The 15,809-nt window shown below is 41.0% G+C and overlaps 2 protein-coding genes across 2 annotated transcripts; both read left to right on the forward strand.

Annotated features, from left to right (window-relative positions):
• The first annotated feature begins 1,027 nt into the window (after positions 1–1,027).
• LOC108896149 (arrestin domain-containing protein 2) lies at positions 1,028–3,130 on the forward strand. Its single transcript, XM_018695173.2, has 3 exons — positions 1,028–1,218; positions 2,161–2,415; positions 2,668–3,130. Exons 2-3 carry the CDS (start codon positions 2,163–2,165, stop codon positions 2,685–2,687), a joined length of 273 nt encoding a protein of 90 aa, XP_018550689.1. The 5' UTR covers positions 1,028–1,218; positions 2,161–2,162; the 3' UTR covers positions 2,688–3,130.
• Positions 3,131–7,211: 4,081 nt separating this feature from the next.
• LOC108896140 (arrestin domain-containing protein 2-like) lies at positions 7,212–12,624 on the forward strand. Its single transcript, XM_018695161.2, is given in 10 exon segments — positions 7,212–7,638; positions 9,188–9,234; positions 9,236–9,406; positions 9,509–9,611; positions 9,712–9,870; positions 9,873–9,902; positions 9,905–9,966; positions 10,074–10,236; positions 10,681–10,841; positions 11,128–12,624. Coding segments are annotated over 10 exon segments (1,227 nt in total). The 5' UTR covers positions 7,212–7,361; the 3' UTR covers positions 11,182–12,624.
• The last annotated feature ends 3,185 nt before the right edge of the window (positions 12,625–15,809 follow it).

Below are 15,809 nucleotides of genomic sequence, written 5' to 3' on the forward strand. Positions count from 1 at the left end.
ATGCAAGAACATGGTTTAATAGCAGATTACACTCCAGAATAGACACAGTGCTTGTTTCATTTTGCCACATATAGGTGAATTTTCAGACAGAATTTTAATTCAACAAATGAATGTATCAAATTCATACATAATTTATAGCATTTTTTTTCACCCAGTCATTTAAAAACAGTCCACATTAATGAGTGAGCAGGTAGCAGGTCCTGCTCAGGTCACACCTGTGACCTTGCTAATTTGAATGACACTGTTGTTGACATCTGAGCACAATGCAAATATCTCTGCAGACACTATAGGACACAAAGTCAGCTTATGGCTTAGTGAATTCTCATTCATCATATGTGAGGTTTTATTAAAATGTAAACTCCTGAAAAAGTTTACAACTACAAAGACAACTGCTTTAGTGATGTGATCATGTCATAAACTTAAGTTTAGGCCAACATGTGACATGGTTGTCATGAGACTACCTCCACTGCTGAGGCATATGACTTTAAACAACTACAGAAACCACAATTTACTGAAGTGAATCAGAACTCTCCTTTTAAATGTTTTTTTTTTATTACATTTTGTTTTGCTTCTCATCTTCATTTACTCGTAAATGGTTTTTGTATTACTTTGTGAAATAGGCTAATATTTATCTCATCATACTTGTGTGTTCTGTACTGGTGTTTTTCTGTTTCTAATTATAATAAAAATGAAGGAGAAAACACTCAAGTGATTTAAGAATGGAGCGACAGAGCAAAACATTCTACTATCTACGTTTAGCTAAGAGGCACATGCTACTTTCAAAATAAAAGCCTGGATCCGACAACAAAACACAAATTTTACTGTTAAGTATTCTGTGCGTCTTCGTGTCTGTGAATGAGAGGAAATACACCAGTAAACGACAAAAACGGACGGGTGGAATACGCTACACACAGTTTCATTTTTAAAAGGTACATTCGGAAAATCAATTTTTCCCTTTCTTGACCTACAGACAGTCCACGCGGTCTTCCTCCACCTCCTCCTCCGTGGAAAAGTGGGCGGGGGTGACTCGCATGTGCGCTTTGTCATTGGTGTAAAACAGAGAGCTGCTGTGTTTATGGGCGTTTAAACCTGCCACCGTTTATAAAGCCGGGCTTCCATTGAACAGCCAGTTGGGGTGCCCGCACAGTTTGGTCTTTTCTGCCGTGAATTTCGCCTTCTGCTCTGAACTTCCTCTCTCCGCCGCTCCCTAAACTACAGGTGAGTTTGAGGCTTTTTAAAACATCAGCTCATTGGTTACATCTCGTATTTTTATTTATTTATATTAAAAAAAACGCAGTCCCGATTTCCGATCCTGATTGGCTGAGACCTGAATTAAGCGTTTATAAAATGTGCGTTAAACATCCCGCATAACGGGAAAAGTAAACAATATTAGACCCACAGTAAATAACTACCAAGAACTGCATGAACAGATCTACTTTTCCGGGCGGTAGAAGCGTGACAGTCGACTTAGATTACAGTATTATTTAAATGTTGGTGATAGAAAGTGTAATTTCTGTTATTTGACCTCATATGTGAGAGTGTTTCAATGAGCAAACCAAACAGTCTCACCAATTTTGTTTAGTAGTCATGAAAAGATAATCATTTGTTTTTGTGTTGGTTAAATGAAAGCATGACATTGTAAAGTTAAGCAAAAAACGTTAACATATACTGTAGTTTTAATCACTACTTTGTTTAGTAGTGTTTAATAGCTATTGTAAGAGAAACATGTATTATTATGATTAAACATTTCTAATACGTGTTTTAAAAACAAACAGCAGGCTTCACGACAGTATCTACTGGCAGGGCTGACCCTGGGATGTCAGGGACCCAGCGCAGAACCACCCAACCCCACCCTAAAGATCCCGAGATATAAAATTGAAACAATAAATAATAATTAAGGTTCCTATTGAATGGCGAGAGTACGTTTAAAGGCGGTCCAGAAACACTGCACAAAATTATGTAAAAAACGAATACAGTCATTTGTTTCTGTAGGGGTCTCCTCGTGTCCAAACAAGCCACAAATAATTTATGACGCTTAAATAATTTGTGCCTCCTGGCTCTGTTTCGGTTTTCAACACCTGAAAATCAGTTCTTCACACTTCTTACGTTACTGTACATCACGGTTAAGTGTGTTTTCATGGTTTTCCTGTCTGCACTCAGGAATGACGTTAAGCTCAATTAAGTCTTTCACGCTGGAGCTGGATGGTCCGGCTGATGCAGCGTTCACCGGGGGGGAGGTGGTGTCTGGCCAGGTGGTCCTGGACCTCCGCAGGGACACCAGAGTGCACTCCATGAAGGTGCAGGGCAGAGGGGTGGCCACGGCACACTGGCTGGAGAACCGTGGCATGAACTCCGTCTATAACGACTACACCTCCAAGATCACCTACTTCAGGAAGAGACAGCATCTGATCCGAGGTCAGTGGTGGAAGCTGCAGATTAAAGTTCCCTGTTCTTTCTTGCAAACAATCATATATCCACCTTGCAGAGTTGTATCGTGTGATTTGTTTTCATAGTTTTGTTGTTGCTGGTAACATTTAAGTCATGCAAATTTCTGTGTTTTGCAAATACATTTTCAAAATGTGGATCTTCTTAGTTAGGTTTTAGACAAATAAATGCATTTCAATAGTGCTTTTTCAGCAAAGAGAGCCAAATATGATCCATCAACAGGTTCAGCTGGGATGCACTGACTGTTACAATGGTCCAAAGGTGACTAGAAATAAACATGGCTATATTAACTGCAGACTAGCACTGTCGTTTCTTTACAAGGAGGGACATTTGTATCCTTTGTGCTGATGTTGTTCTAGCTCTTGCACTTTCCCTTTTGTAAGATATAATCCATAGTTTGTAATTTTGCTGCGATATACATAGTAACTGTATTTCAGCATGTACTGCAGCTGCTGGTGGTATAAAACTGCTGATGTGCTCTGTCATGTGCCAGCTGGTAGCCTCTGAGTCTCTGAGTCGCTGCAGTTTGCAAAAAGGAAGCCACCTGGGCCAAATGTGTTGCATGGAAACCTGGGAGAGAAGTCGCCACAGGCTCACCCAGATACATCTGCCTGATAACATAATCCTAACATTAAACACAAATCCATTAGTGCTGAGTCCAAATAAACACAACTGGTTTACTGAGTGCTGTGTTGTACAGGTTGTAACACTGTAAAGTGTGAAATTCTCCTGGTGTTGAAGGCACCGGGCAACTGAAACACAGTGTATAGGCCGAAGTAGCTGGGTAAATAAATTGTAGATAGCTGTTAATGTTTCATTAGATGCTTTGTAAACAGGTTTGACTCCCCAGTCTGTTTTGACAGGTAAATAGGAATGAACAGCACGTCCAGAGTCTCAGATTAAAACCTGAGTTATTGTTGTTACTTTAGCAGAATACACACAAGTTTAAAAGTCAGTCTAAAATGTTCATTCAAGCAGCACGTCATCCCCTGGTTATTTACTGTTGCAAAAGCTGCATCATTAATGCGCTGTGGTTAAAAGTGCAACAGGGAGGTTTTGTATGTTAACACCCAACCTACATTTCAGGCTAAATGTGAAAAAGTAACACGTCATCCTTTGACTGAGGTGCTCACAACTAACATATCAATTAATGATTTTCCATCAGTCTTTTTGTTTTAATTATTTAGGCTTTAAAATACTGAAAATGTTACCTGTTACGATCAGTTATCAAAGCTAATACAGACTTTTTATAACATAGTCTGAACAGCAGCAAAAAATCCCCCCAAAACTTTAAACATTTATTAACACAAGATTCAAAAAAGTGAAAATCTGTAAAAAGCAAATGTTTGGTATGATAACTCACCACTATTGTTGCTTCCTCCAGTTATGCTCAATAACACGTGAGAACACCAATGAGAAAACTGCCCCACACAGGAAGTGACTCAAAATCAAAACTGAAACAAAAACTGGGAAACATTTCCATTTAGATGCCTCTCAGTCAACTGCATGCCTACTTCCTCTGCTTAACTTATCTTTTGAAATAAAGCACAGGAGAGGACGATATCAGATATATGCAGTAAGAAGTCTACTATCCATCCAACCAAAAGTGGATTTCTGTCTTAATTAGCCAAAAATAAACATTTGTGACTGGTTATTTTATCCACTGACAATCTCCCAATTGATTATATATACATCAATATCTCTGAATAAAACCACATATAACATACTATAATAAAGGATGTGATCACCCAAAGCCACAAATTGGGTTACATGAATAAAACTGACTTGATGTCACCACACAGGATTTCTCGATTATGCAGTTTTCACTCTGTTTCCACTCTCAGTAATTTGGGGCCACCAAATATTACTACAAATAAGATATCATAGAATTACATATAGCCAGTGAAATGTTTTAAATACAATGATAATGTATTATAAAGATCTTCTAAGATGATTTATACACCGTAAATATAGAACATAACAAACATAAATTAATGACAAAATGTGTAAAAATGTTGTCGTTATGAAAGAGTCCAATGCTATTACTGCTTTTACATGGATGGAGGTTAGAAAGCACCAGAATGCTTCTTCATCCCTTACCCATAAATGGACTTTAGTCTTCTGTTCGATTACATACAACTTTGTTTTCTAGGCTTTAAACAATTACTTGTACCAGTAAGGTGCTGTCAGTACATAGTGGTTTCTTAGACCGACTTAGACTCTGTATAGTCCAGTGTTATCTGCAGAATCTGTACAGGAAATAACACATCTAATGGTTTTTGCAAAGTTTCAACCTTTTCACGTACTTCCTCAAAATCCTTTCAGGGACAAAATCAGTTTTATTCACCTGCTGATTGGGCGATTTAGTAAATACATATGTTGAGTGTAAGTAGAGTTTGGTTCTATTTAGAAGCAGCAGGCAGTAAGGAGAAGGTGAAAGACAGAGGAGAAAGGAAGGAAAGAGGAAGGGGTGGGGGATATTTAAAAAATGCAGCCTGTGTTGCCACGGCAACAAGGAAAACAACACGTGGCTCCCCCCATCCTCCACCCTGCAGCCAGCTGCTGCTCTCCATTCATTTTACAATATTGTGTTATTTTCAGCTCATGCGTGTTTTAGTTTTTCACAAACATTTTTTTTTGTTGTGACTTTTGTTCCTTTAAAGACAGAAATGTATCAACTTGTCAGACTTGTTTCTGTTGCAAACACCACAGGAGGAATTACACTTTCTCAAGCCCATCGCTACATTAAAGTATGTAGGGCTTCAATGTTAATATTTGTTTTATAATTTTATGTACTTAGCAGCTCTTCTTTCTCAAAAAGAAACTCACAGGGATAAATATGTTTACTTTAGACTGTAGTAGTGGCAAACATGTTGTCAGCCATGATTAGCTTGATCATACTGAGTCATCTGCACAGCGGGAACGTTTATCAAGGCCATCATTCTGCGTAGGGAACCTCATGTTCGTCTTATCAGAGACCAAGAGGCCCAGGCAGTGCCAGGCACTACTCCTAGTCACCAGCAGGTGGCATGCTGGGCTTTATTTTTACCGCTGGCCAAGACTTCCTGAATGTATTTACAGTAAAAACAGGCAAATTAAGGCAAACTGGACCACTGACCTCCTTAAATATGAACATGTATCTACTGTTAATTTGCACTTTAATTTTAATTTTACTTTTTGCAAATCAATGGCTCATACTGCAGGTAATATGCAGTGTAAACATGTTTTTGCTACTATTATAGCAAACTGCAAGCAGTAAAATAAAAGTCAGGGGATACACTTATTTTTAAAACTTTTCCCAGATTTGCAGATATCTGACTATAACCGCATCCTTGTAGTCCTGCAGCTGTGCACACTGCCTCCACATCACCAGTTGGTGGCAGTGGACAGCTAACTCCTCATCCCCTGGAACAAAGGAGTAAACAACTTTGTTTTTCTCAGACCAGACTTGATTTTTGTATGGAAGCTTTGGAACTGAGGGAGGAGAGCAACGCAGCTTAACAACTTAGAGATGTTTGACTAGTTTATTGATTGCAAAGGAGTTTGGATGGGAATTAGTTCTGCTCAGAACTTGCTTTGTCTGCAAATGTTGGGACTAATTTTAGGTGCTAAAAGGCTGCACCCTTTGATTCTTGCAAGTGACCTGCACAAGTTTTCTTTAAGTGGTGACTTGTAGTTCTCCTGTGCTATCTCTATGGTATTACTTTATTATCGAAGGTACAATGCCTGCAGTTGTTTTTCAAGAGGATTTGGCTGCATACGTTGCATGCTTTTGTGCATAGCTGTGTGTTTTCCATGTGTGTGGCAGCCGAGCCAGCGTAACAGTATGTTCAAAGCGACATAGAAGCAGCGAAGTAAACAGCTTTGGGTCCCGAGTGAAACTATTTTCCTCTGAGCTGTGCAGGGAGGATCTCTGCCAGACTGAGGCATGCCCAGTAGGCCTGTTTTCTTCTAAGAACCTGTAACCATCAATCATCACAAGGCCTTGTTTTCCTCTCAGCTCCTTCCACACCCAGTCTGCATGTTTATTATGCTGCCTTTAGGGTCAGTCTGGAAATTTAAGGTGTTCTGAAAAGAGCTTGCTGAAGTGGTAAATATATTTAAGGCAGTGGGAATTTTTAATGACATCCAAGTAGTCATAATGTGACTATCAGGGGTATGGCTGTCATGGAAGTTGTGGCAGCTTTGTGGCAGTATATGTGATGTGCTTTTAGTTTTCGTTTCATAATGGTTGCTGTTTTCTATAAATGTTTACATCATCAGGTGGTTTTGCTTACAGCCTTTGTCCGGACTTGTTCTGATGTTTCTCTAACTGCTGTCTCCTCCCACACCAAGACAGCAACCTGCAGAAACCCGTGGAGACAAAGTGACAATCGAAAGTTGTTTACAAAACGAAGTAAAACATTTTTGCCCTGATTTTTCCCTCCTTCAACTCACAAAAACAAAAGAAAACTAAGCAGCAGCATTTCACTCATCACTCCTGCTCCCCTCCGTTTGAAAGTGTGTTTCTTATTGGAAACAGCTGCCGCGGTGTTTATGTATTTACTGTTTTACCTTTCTTGATAAGTTTTGGTGTCACTTTTCACTGAACAAAGCAGTCAAATCCAGTCATGTCTTATTTGCAACTTCGAGAGCTGAAAAGTCGGTGCCGAAGAAAAGCACATGAAGGCAGCACCGCCCAGCCTTCAAACCTCTCCTGAGGCCTTACATAATAAATTCAGAAATAACCACGCCCACTGTTTTCAGGCTGCAAATAGGGCTGCAATCCGAAAGTGCTGAGCAGTTTGAGCTTTAAACAAGTGGGCAAGATACATCAGCAGCCTGAAGACTCACTTCATCGTACTTTAACTTACTGCGGAACAAGAAGAAAGGAATCACTCAGTGCGTTAGAGAGGACTCGCACAGCAGCTGCAAAAATGATTATTTTTGACAAGTTGAAAAAGTTTGACATCGTCTTCGACTCTCCGGAGGTGGACTGTCCCCCTGTGTTCAGCAGCGGGGACGTGGTGTCCGGCCGGGTGGTGTTGGAGCTCTCCGGGGAGAGCAAGATAGAATCCCTGAAGCTTCACGCCGAAGGTTTCGCAAAAGTGCACTGGACCGAGTCCCGGTCCGCGGGCTCCAGCACCGCGTACACCCAGAACTACAGCGACGAGGTGGAGTACCTGAACCGGAGAGAGGTGCTGCTGCAGGCAGGTCAGTCCGCTGTGCAGCAGGCACGGTGATGGGAGAGAGGGGTGCATCCTTGTCTCTAAACAGCAGAAACCAGCGTCATCTCATTGACTAAACACCAAGTGGTTCATGTGCCTGGGGACACTGGGGCTAGTTGTTTGTCTGCAAACTGGGAATAGTGTTGTTTTCATGATTTTGCACGAACAGCCCTGCTTCCTCTGGTTGTCTAATGAAGTCAAACTCCCCCCTGTTAGTTGTTTTCCGCATATCTAAGACGTTTGTGTGTTCACTTTCTCGTTGAAAACTTCCTTGAAGAAGTAAAGCAGAACATCCAGATAGAGAAAATGCACACAAAGAAGCATTCAAACATCCAGTCATTCATTATCGAAAGCATTTTTGACTTATGTCTTCTGTCGTATAAGAATCCTTTGTTGTTGGCACTAACTTGATATGCATATACAAACACCTTACTGTATAGGAAGAGAGAAAAACAAGCTGCAGCAGCTGACTAGCTTTGTTACTATGAAAACATCTGCTGGGAGAAATAGCACAGGCACAAGAGTTTCCCTCATTCAGAGAAAATCCTGGGTTGTTTTCCTCCAGTGAAATGAGTGGGAGAGCCTCAGGTTTCTGTCTTCATTCATTGGGCGCAGAGTTGTTTTGGTTTAAAGCGCAGACAGGAAATTCACAGCCAGGGCTTCGTCGATTTTATGTTGTTTTCCTGTTTCGGTCTGTCTGCTTCGATTGGTCTTTAAAAAACCTGCATACAACCAACAATTTAAAAACCAATAATGTAATGTACTTCAGTTTAGCCTTTGGTAAATAAGTTTTTTGGAGGTGTGCTTGGAAATAGAATACATTCACAAAAACCCTATTGACCCATTAAGAGGATTTGACAGTGACAGTATTCAAATGTAAATCAAATAGGGGCTTGCAGCTAACAAAGGGACACAAAACACACTGAGTCTGTTAAATGCAAACACGTGTTCCCGGACCTGTGCAGCAAGGGAGTGAAAAAAAACAGACCAGTTGAGACGGGCTGTACAATACAGCTTGAGGAAAACATGTTCTCAGTCAGCACAATAGAGCGAGAACCGCCCCTCTGAGCCAGCACAGAGGCCATGTGATTGCAAAGAAAGACAGAGAGATTTCTATTTCAGCAAAAGTCATGCTTAAAAGATCTGCTCATTCTCTCTCACCAAGATGACTTGACTTACAAAGATTTCTTAAAGAATATAAGCGTTTATTCAAAAGTTTGCAGTGTAATCTGGACTTTATTTCCTCATGCAGAAGAAGGCATGTGCCTTGATTGTGCTGCATGAATAACCTTACTTAGAATCAGAAGATCGACCGCAGTAAAGATTGAGAAAATTTAATTGCGCTGAATTGCTTTATTTCTTTATGCCCTGCTTCCTGATAATAACCTGATACTGACAGAGTGAGACTGATCGAGGGATTGAAGCTGCCTGCAATATCCTGTAGTCCTAGACATAAAATGAACGCAACAAAACAAAGCAACAAGTTTGTGAACTTTAACTTAAATGTATTTTTCTTTTTTCTTTCTTCCCCTCAGATAATGGTGAAGTAACCGTCCTTCCTGCTGGCAGACATGAATTTCCATTTCAGCTTCCAGCTTCCAGAGGAGACACTGGTCACGTCCTTCGAGGGGAAACATGGCAGCATCCGTTACTGGGTCAAAGTTAAGCTACACAGGCCGTGGGCCACCGTCAAGAAGATCAAGAAGGAGTTCACGGTCATCGAGCCCATTGACATCAACACACCAGCCTTACTGGTGAGCATCTCGGCCCTCACTTTGTCATGAATGTTTCGTCACAAACTTCATGGTTTTCTGGGTGTTCTGAGGCACATGCTCATTGGGTTTCATCATTCCCAGGCGCCACAGGCTGGAACGAAGGATAAGATGGCACGGGCGTGGTATCGCAACTTTGGACAGGTGTCTGTAACTGCAAAGATTGACCGCAAAGGCTACACACCAGGTAAGAGTCTAGCAACTGAAACGACACCCTCTACAAACACATTCTTTATTGGCCAGATTATAAGTGCCTGCAATCTCTAACATGCTTTCCCTCTCTGCAGGTGAGGTGATACCTGTCTTTGCAGAGTTTGACAACTCTACCTCCAGATCAATTGTGCCCAAAGCCTACATCACTCAGACACAGACGTTCATCGCCCGCGGCACCATGAAGCAGAAGCGTTCGGTGGTGGCCACGCTGTGCGGTGACAATGTGGGGCCAGATGCCGGGAGACCTGGCACGGTCGCGCCATCAAAATCCCCCAGTGGGCCCATCCATCCTGCAGTGTCGCATCATCAAAGTGGAATACATGCTCAAGGTGAGCTCAGTCAACAGTGGCTTTATTTCCTCTGAATTGAAACGCTGTGCCCTCTCTTCCCATGAAGGTTGCTGGATCCAACAGTTGTCCACTTTCCCTTTTAACAGGTTTGCGTTGACGTTCCTGGGACGTCAAAGCTGTGTCTGGAGCTGCCGCTGGTCATAGGCACCATCCCCCTCCATCCCTTCGGCAGCCGGACCTCCAGTGTCAGCAGCCAGTACAGCGTCAATCTGGAGTGGCTGCGCATGGCCATCCCCGAGCAGCCTGAGCGTAAGTGTCCTTTAATACTGCGGTGGCAGAAACAAGTAGTTCTGGAGAGGCTAGACATTTTTATTTTTATGACACAACTAAGGCAGGAACACCTGCCAGCATTTTCCTCTTGAGTGTGGACGGTAGAGGACCGACTTAATTCAGAGATTATTGCTTTTTGCTTTCAAAGACGTTTTCTAACCTCTATCGGTTTGTGAGCCTGTTCCACTTTTATTTTTATGATCACCGACTGCCAAAATACCACTGGGTCAGAACAAAGTTTATGCATGCTGGCTTCGATTCAGCTGAGATTCATGCTGGATCAAATCAGCGTTGTTGGTGCAAAAGGCAGTAAACGTTATGTGAGTTTAAACTGCAGTGATGACTCAGCAGCTTAGTGTTTGGACCTGTACTGTTCTGTTGAGTCAGACCAGTGGACTAATCCCAGCTTCTTTTCCCCCGCAGCTCCTCCAGATTACAGCTCTGTGGTGACAGAGGAGGAGGCCGGGCAGTGCAACAGCGCGGTGGTCCTGCAGCCTGCTGAGGACCTGAGTGGGATCCTGGAGCGCCCCCTCATGGCTTTTGTCCAAGAGTTTCGCTTCCGACCTCCGCCGGTGTACAGCGAGGTGAGTCACCAAATGCTGGAAACAACCGCCCATCCTCACCCATGGTTTACTCTGTTTGATTGGCACATATAAAAGCTCAGAGATTTTTTTTTTTTGTGTCAAGCACTTCTTCTCTGCCAAAGATTGAGATCACAGCTGAATTGTATAACAGTATCTACATGAAAATGTATCTGTGGGTGTAGGAAGGATGTATCACAGCTCTGAATGTTTTGCTTGGAGAGCGACTGAATTTTCTGCTTACTTAACCTTCATCTTACGTGTCTTTATTTCCATTTCCTGCCTACAGATCGACCCCAACCCTCAGCCCATCAACATGAGACCTCGCTGCATGACGTGTTGAACGATGAGCCCTGCCTGAGAGTCGAACGACTGAAAAAAAATTCAATGAAATGAATCAAGAGATTTGTCTTCTCCTGGATTACTTCTCTCTGACAAATGGCACCTGGTCCCACCAAGTGTTGTGGAGAGGGACCGGAGCGCCACGGAGAGTTCAGGAGAGAAAGAAGGAGCTCACAGGAACTGGGTGCCTGGTGGAGGAGCTGCCACTTCGTTTTTCCAGTCCATAAAATAAAGTGGATGCTTTCCTCATTCTGTCGAGAGGGAAGCAACTTCTCTACATCAGTTCCTGTCCTTCCCAAGTGATTTTTTTTTGGCTCACATGAAGCGAGCCTGCAAATACCTCCCAATCAACAATTCCCTCACGTGAAGAGATTTTTTGAGATTCAAGGAGTTTGGGACATATTGGGGGGTGGGGAAAGATCACTTGATATTTGTCAGGTGGAGAGTTGGAATTGCAACTGGTGTTCAAATGTTTGAAAAAAAAATCGCTCTTGATAAGTTGACAGAAGTACATTGTCATCTTTGAGTGGCGTAAGGAAAGAAGTGCAATTATTGTTTTCAATTTCCAACTCTCCTTAGCCTGGCAGCACAGTAGATTTTTAACAGCCTACATTGCTATGCATTGCGTGACTCAACAGCAGTGGGTCTGTGATGATTTCTGCTGTTACTTAAGCACATACTGTATCTGAAGGTGTGATTGTGGCACAGACAAGTCAGCTAAGCAGATGTAGATGTATTTTATGCATGCAGGTAACAATATGTAAAAGGGAAAACTATGTATGCCTTAATTATCTGCAGTGGAAGATTGCATGAGAGTTTCAGGGAGTCGTTCTCTCATAGAGTTGAATGGAGCTGAATGTATTCTGAAAGAACTTAGAACAAAAAAAAAAAAAAAACGGTTGGATTGTATGTGGACGAATTCCAAGAGAAGTGTTGTGTTAATGCAAGGCTTTAAGGCACTGAAGTGTCGGATAGCTGTGGTTGACTTTAGCACAGTTATAAAATAGGACGAGCAGTTTGTGTATAAAGCTGCACGAGGCTCATAGATTAGCTCTCCCAGCTGCTAAACAAAAGGAGGAGGAGGAGGAGGAGGAGATGGAGACCTCTGAGCCGTGTGGTCTGAAGCTTTTTGATGGGAGCCAGATGCCTCAGTGCTGTGGGGCGTTTTTGTGAGGCTCAACCAGAGCACACCGCTCAGTGTTCGAGTCGAGCCATAAGATGGAGATGCCACTGAAACGTATGGACAAAGAACATTCCAAAAACTTAACTCGAGGATCATGTTTTCTCCTCAACTTCCAAAAAAACTGGTCTTCAGGGTCAGCTGTGCGACTTTCCTGGCACGCACTGAGAAACCGAATGTATTTTTATACAAATGCAGTTGTTGATTCACAATCTTACCAAAGTTTTGTAATTGTTTTTTTTCTAATAAAACAGTTGAAATGGATGTTTGTCTCCAGCGTTTCCTTCAAACCTTGACTGGTATGTAAGCTGTACACTTTGTTAGGGAAATCGTAGAGGGCCTTTGTCTAGCCTGTTGCGTGCAAGTGGATTGGTACATCATGTTCAACGGTGTGAGTCAAAACTATGTTACTGCCAAGGGCATGGTTCACTGGAGAAACCAGCTACACTCATTGGATCAAAACTGTAATTACAGACAGAAGCTGTGCCTGTGACAGCTCAAATATTGTCGACTTAGGCTACGCAGTTTCTCGAATCAAATCTAGTGTCCTCTCATCGAGTTTGTACAATGTTTACTTGGTTTTCCAACAAGTATCTCAGCTATTTTTTGCCACTTGTAAACACGTAACACGTAGGAACAAACAAGCAGCTCAGTGAATTATATACAAGGTTATGCAAAGCTGTAAACATGGATGAAGGCCAAACTGAAGAAATTCTCTGGGGTTTATTCAACCTGTTTCAGGAAGAAGCTTTTATACTCATACAATACTTGTATGAGTAGCAAAAACTGTAGCAGAGTTTTTGGGAATATTTACGAACAATTGGTCAAGTAATTGAGTAGGTGATCATCAACACTTTTGATAATTAGTTAAACATTTAGGTGATCATTCAAACCAAATTATCAGAGACTCTGTGTTCCCAGCTGTGTCAGTGTGAGGATATGCTGTGTATAATACTGTTAACAGAATATATTTGGATTTTGAACTGTAAATCAATTAATTAATAAAACACTCAATAGTAAATCCATTAATTAAATTAAACATTAGATCTGGCTTTAATCAAAACAAATGATAGCATTATGATTGATAGCAGTGGTGATAATTTGCTTGTATGCATTATTCTGTTTGACTAACCATCAACATTTTATCTGTTGACACCTGGTAGGAGTCTTATGAAATCAATGTTTTTTTTGTTACAGGCCTTATTAAGATTTTGAGACGCAGCAGTGGTGAGGTGGGAGGTGAGAGTGGAAAGAAATAGGAGAAAAGTACACTCTTACACACATAAGAGGAAGATAAGGAACTAGCATATTCACTTATATCATTATTAAAAATACTTAAAATCAGATTTTATTACTGCTTGATAATTTTAACCAAGAGGAGTCAGATTTTGGTCTCTGTCTCAGACACAACAATGGGTCAGAGTCTGATCTCAGTTTTCAGCTGGTAGACATCAGCACTCAACACTCAGCACCCGCTTACTTATTCTGGTCCAGTCGTTGGTAGGAATCAGATTGTGGTTTGCCTCAAGGACAGACACCTCAGCAGGGAGGGGGGCTTGAACCAGGGTGCTCTGAAATAACAGACGGAAGTCATAAGTGCAGAGTCTCGCCTTATAAATGTTCAGACTTCACACAGAATAGAAACAGAGCTGTTGTGATATTTATGAAACTCAGGTTCCACCAAAACTGCCAAAGGTTTAGATTTCAGATGTCAGTACCAACACCAAACACGGTCACAGACATTCGATAAAAACAACAAAACACAATTAAAGCTGACTTTGTACGGGAACAAGTGATGTCATGCAGCTTTTTCTGGTGGTAAACAAATGCCAAACCCAGTCACTGAAAGAAAAACATCTCTTCAGAGAGTTTAAAATGCCTTCATCATCGCATAATAGACACTCCATGGTGTTCTTTAAATTCTCTGAACTGATCTTAACTTTCCTTTTACACATTAAGCTACTTAAACCTTAAATTAACTGGTTAAACCTCTTATCCATTACTGTTAACAGAGAGAGACACTTGAAGCTTCCCATAAGTTTTTTACAGATTAAATTACGTTGTTTTACCCCTCAGAAGTATTTTACCTTAACATTAACAGTATACCTGGCTTTTAAGTATGAAATCAAAGGGTTCTGTTCTTATGTGAATGTAAAGCTACACTGTATAAATGCCCTTTGACTATTTAAAGTTAAACCAAGAATGAAGGCTTCCTGGTTGACCTTTCAGTCAGTGTAGGTGAGATTTTATGGAGGTCACTCTTTTCACACAGAAAACACAGGTGAAGTGCAAGAAGTGAGCAAGATGTTTCGTGACTTTGTTTTCCCTAATCATTGTTTAGGTGGTGCTTTTAATCAATTTTCTGAGTAAGTCAGAGTGAGTCATTTAACCACGTAGATTTTTATTTTTTATTTTTGGTTTATATTGTTGTCAAACCTGCCTGTCTGGTTTTGGTGTGTGAAATCACAGCTCAAATATTCTGTTTGTGTATTTTCATCTATATTTACATCTGTGCCTCTTCTGTCATTGTTTTCTACCTCTCAAAAGTGAGTTTCTCTATTTACTTACGTAATTTATAGCTGAGTTAAATTTAATAATGTGAACCACAAAAGCACACCACAGAGTTCTTGTAAATGGGTCAATGAAACTGGATTTCATTAAAAACAAACACCAGGCCCACATACTGTATCTGTTACAGTATCGTTACAGTGGTTTGTTTTAGCACATGTTTAATCACTTTTTCTCCTGCTTCATTCTGTTATTTGGGTCTAAATTTCCACATCAGAATCATTAAGTTTTGATTAACATGTAGTCATGAAGGAACATTTAAACTACTGAACATATAGTTTAAAAATGTCAGACAGAGGCTGCACTCATCTACTATGAGACTTTTAACACTGGTCTGAGTTAGTTTCACACTTTTCAGTGGGTTGACGTCCCACTTTAAACAGAAACTCTCCCTGTAGATTCACACATTGTAACCTGCATACCTCCAGTCTCACCTCAGGGTGTTTTGTGGCCCAGATCTTAGGTGGGTGTGCACAACAGGTCTTTTGGGGCATCTGTTTTCTTGACCTGTTTGAGTGAAAGATTGTATCTGAGCTGTAACCCTTAATCCAACTCAAGAGAAAAGCAAAAACAGACTGCAAGAACCTTAGAAAGCAGTTTTCGAATTCAACGTTTAAAACCTAACTTTGAAACAAAAGAGAAATATAATGTAAAATAGTGATATAGGTGAAAATATTTTTAAAATCCAAACCTGTTTGTTGCCTCTCTTTAGTAATTCCAGAAACAACAAAATCTAGGAAAGTTTCAAGGATAATTCGCTCAGTGTTCTTTTCCGAGAAATCTGCACATCCTGTTTGTTTCTCTCCCCCTCACAAGCATGCAGACAAACCACGACTTGACAAAAACTGTCTTTGACCAACAGTCATCATTTCCTCCTAACT

Source organism: Lates calcarifer, linkage group LG17, assembly GCF_001640805.2.
Source record: "Lates calcarifer isolate ASB-BC8 linkage group LG17, TLL_Latcal_v3, whole genome shotgun sequence".
Lineage (NCBI taxonomy): Eukaryota > Metazoa > Chordata > Actinopteri > Centropomidae > Lates > Lates calcarifer.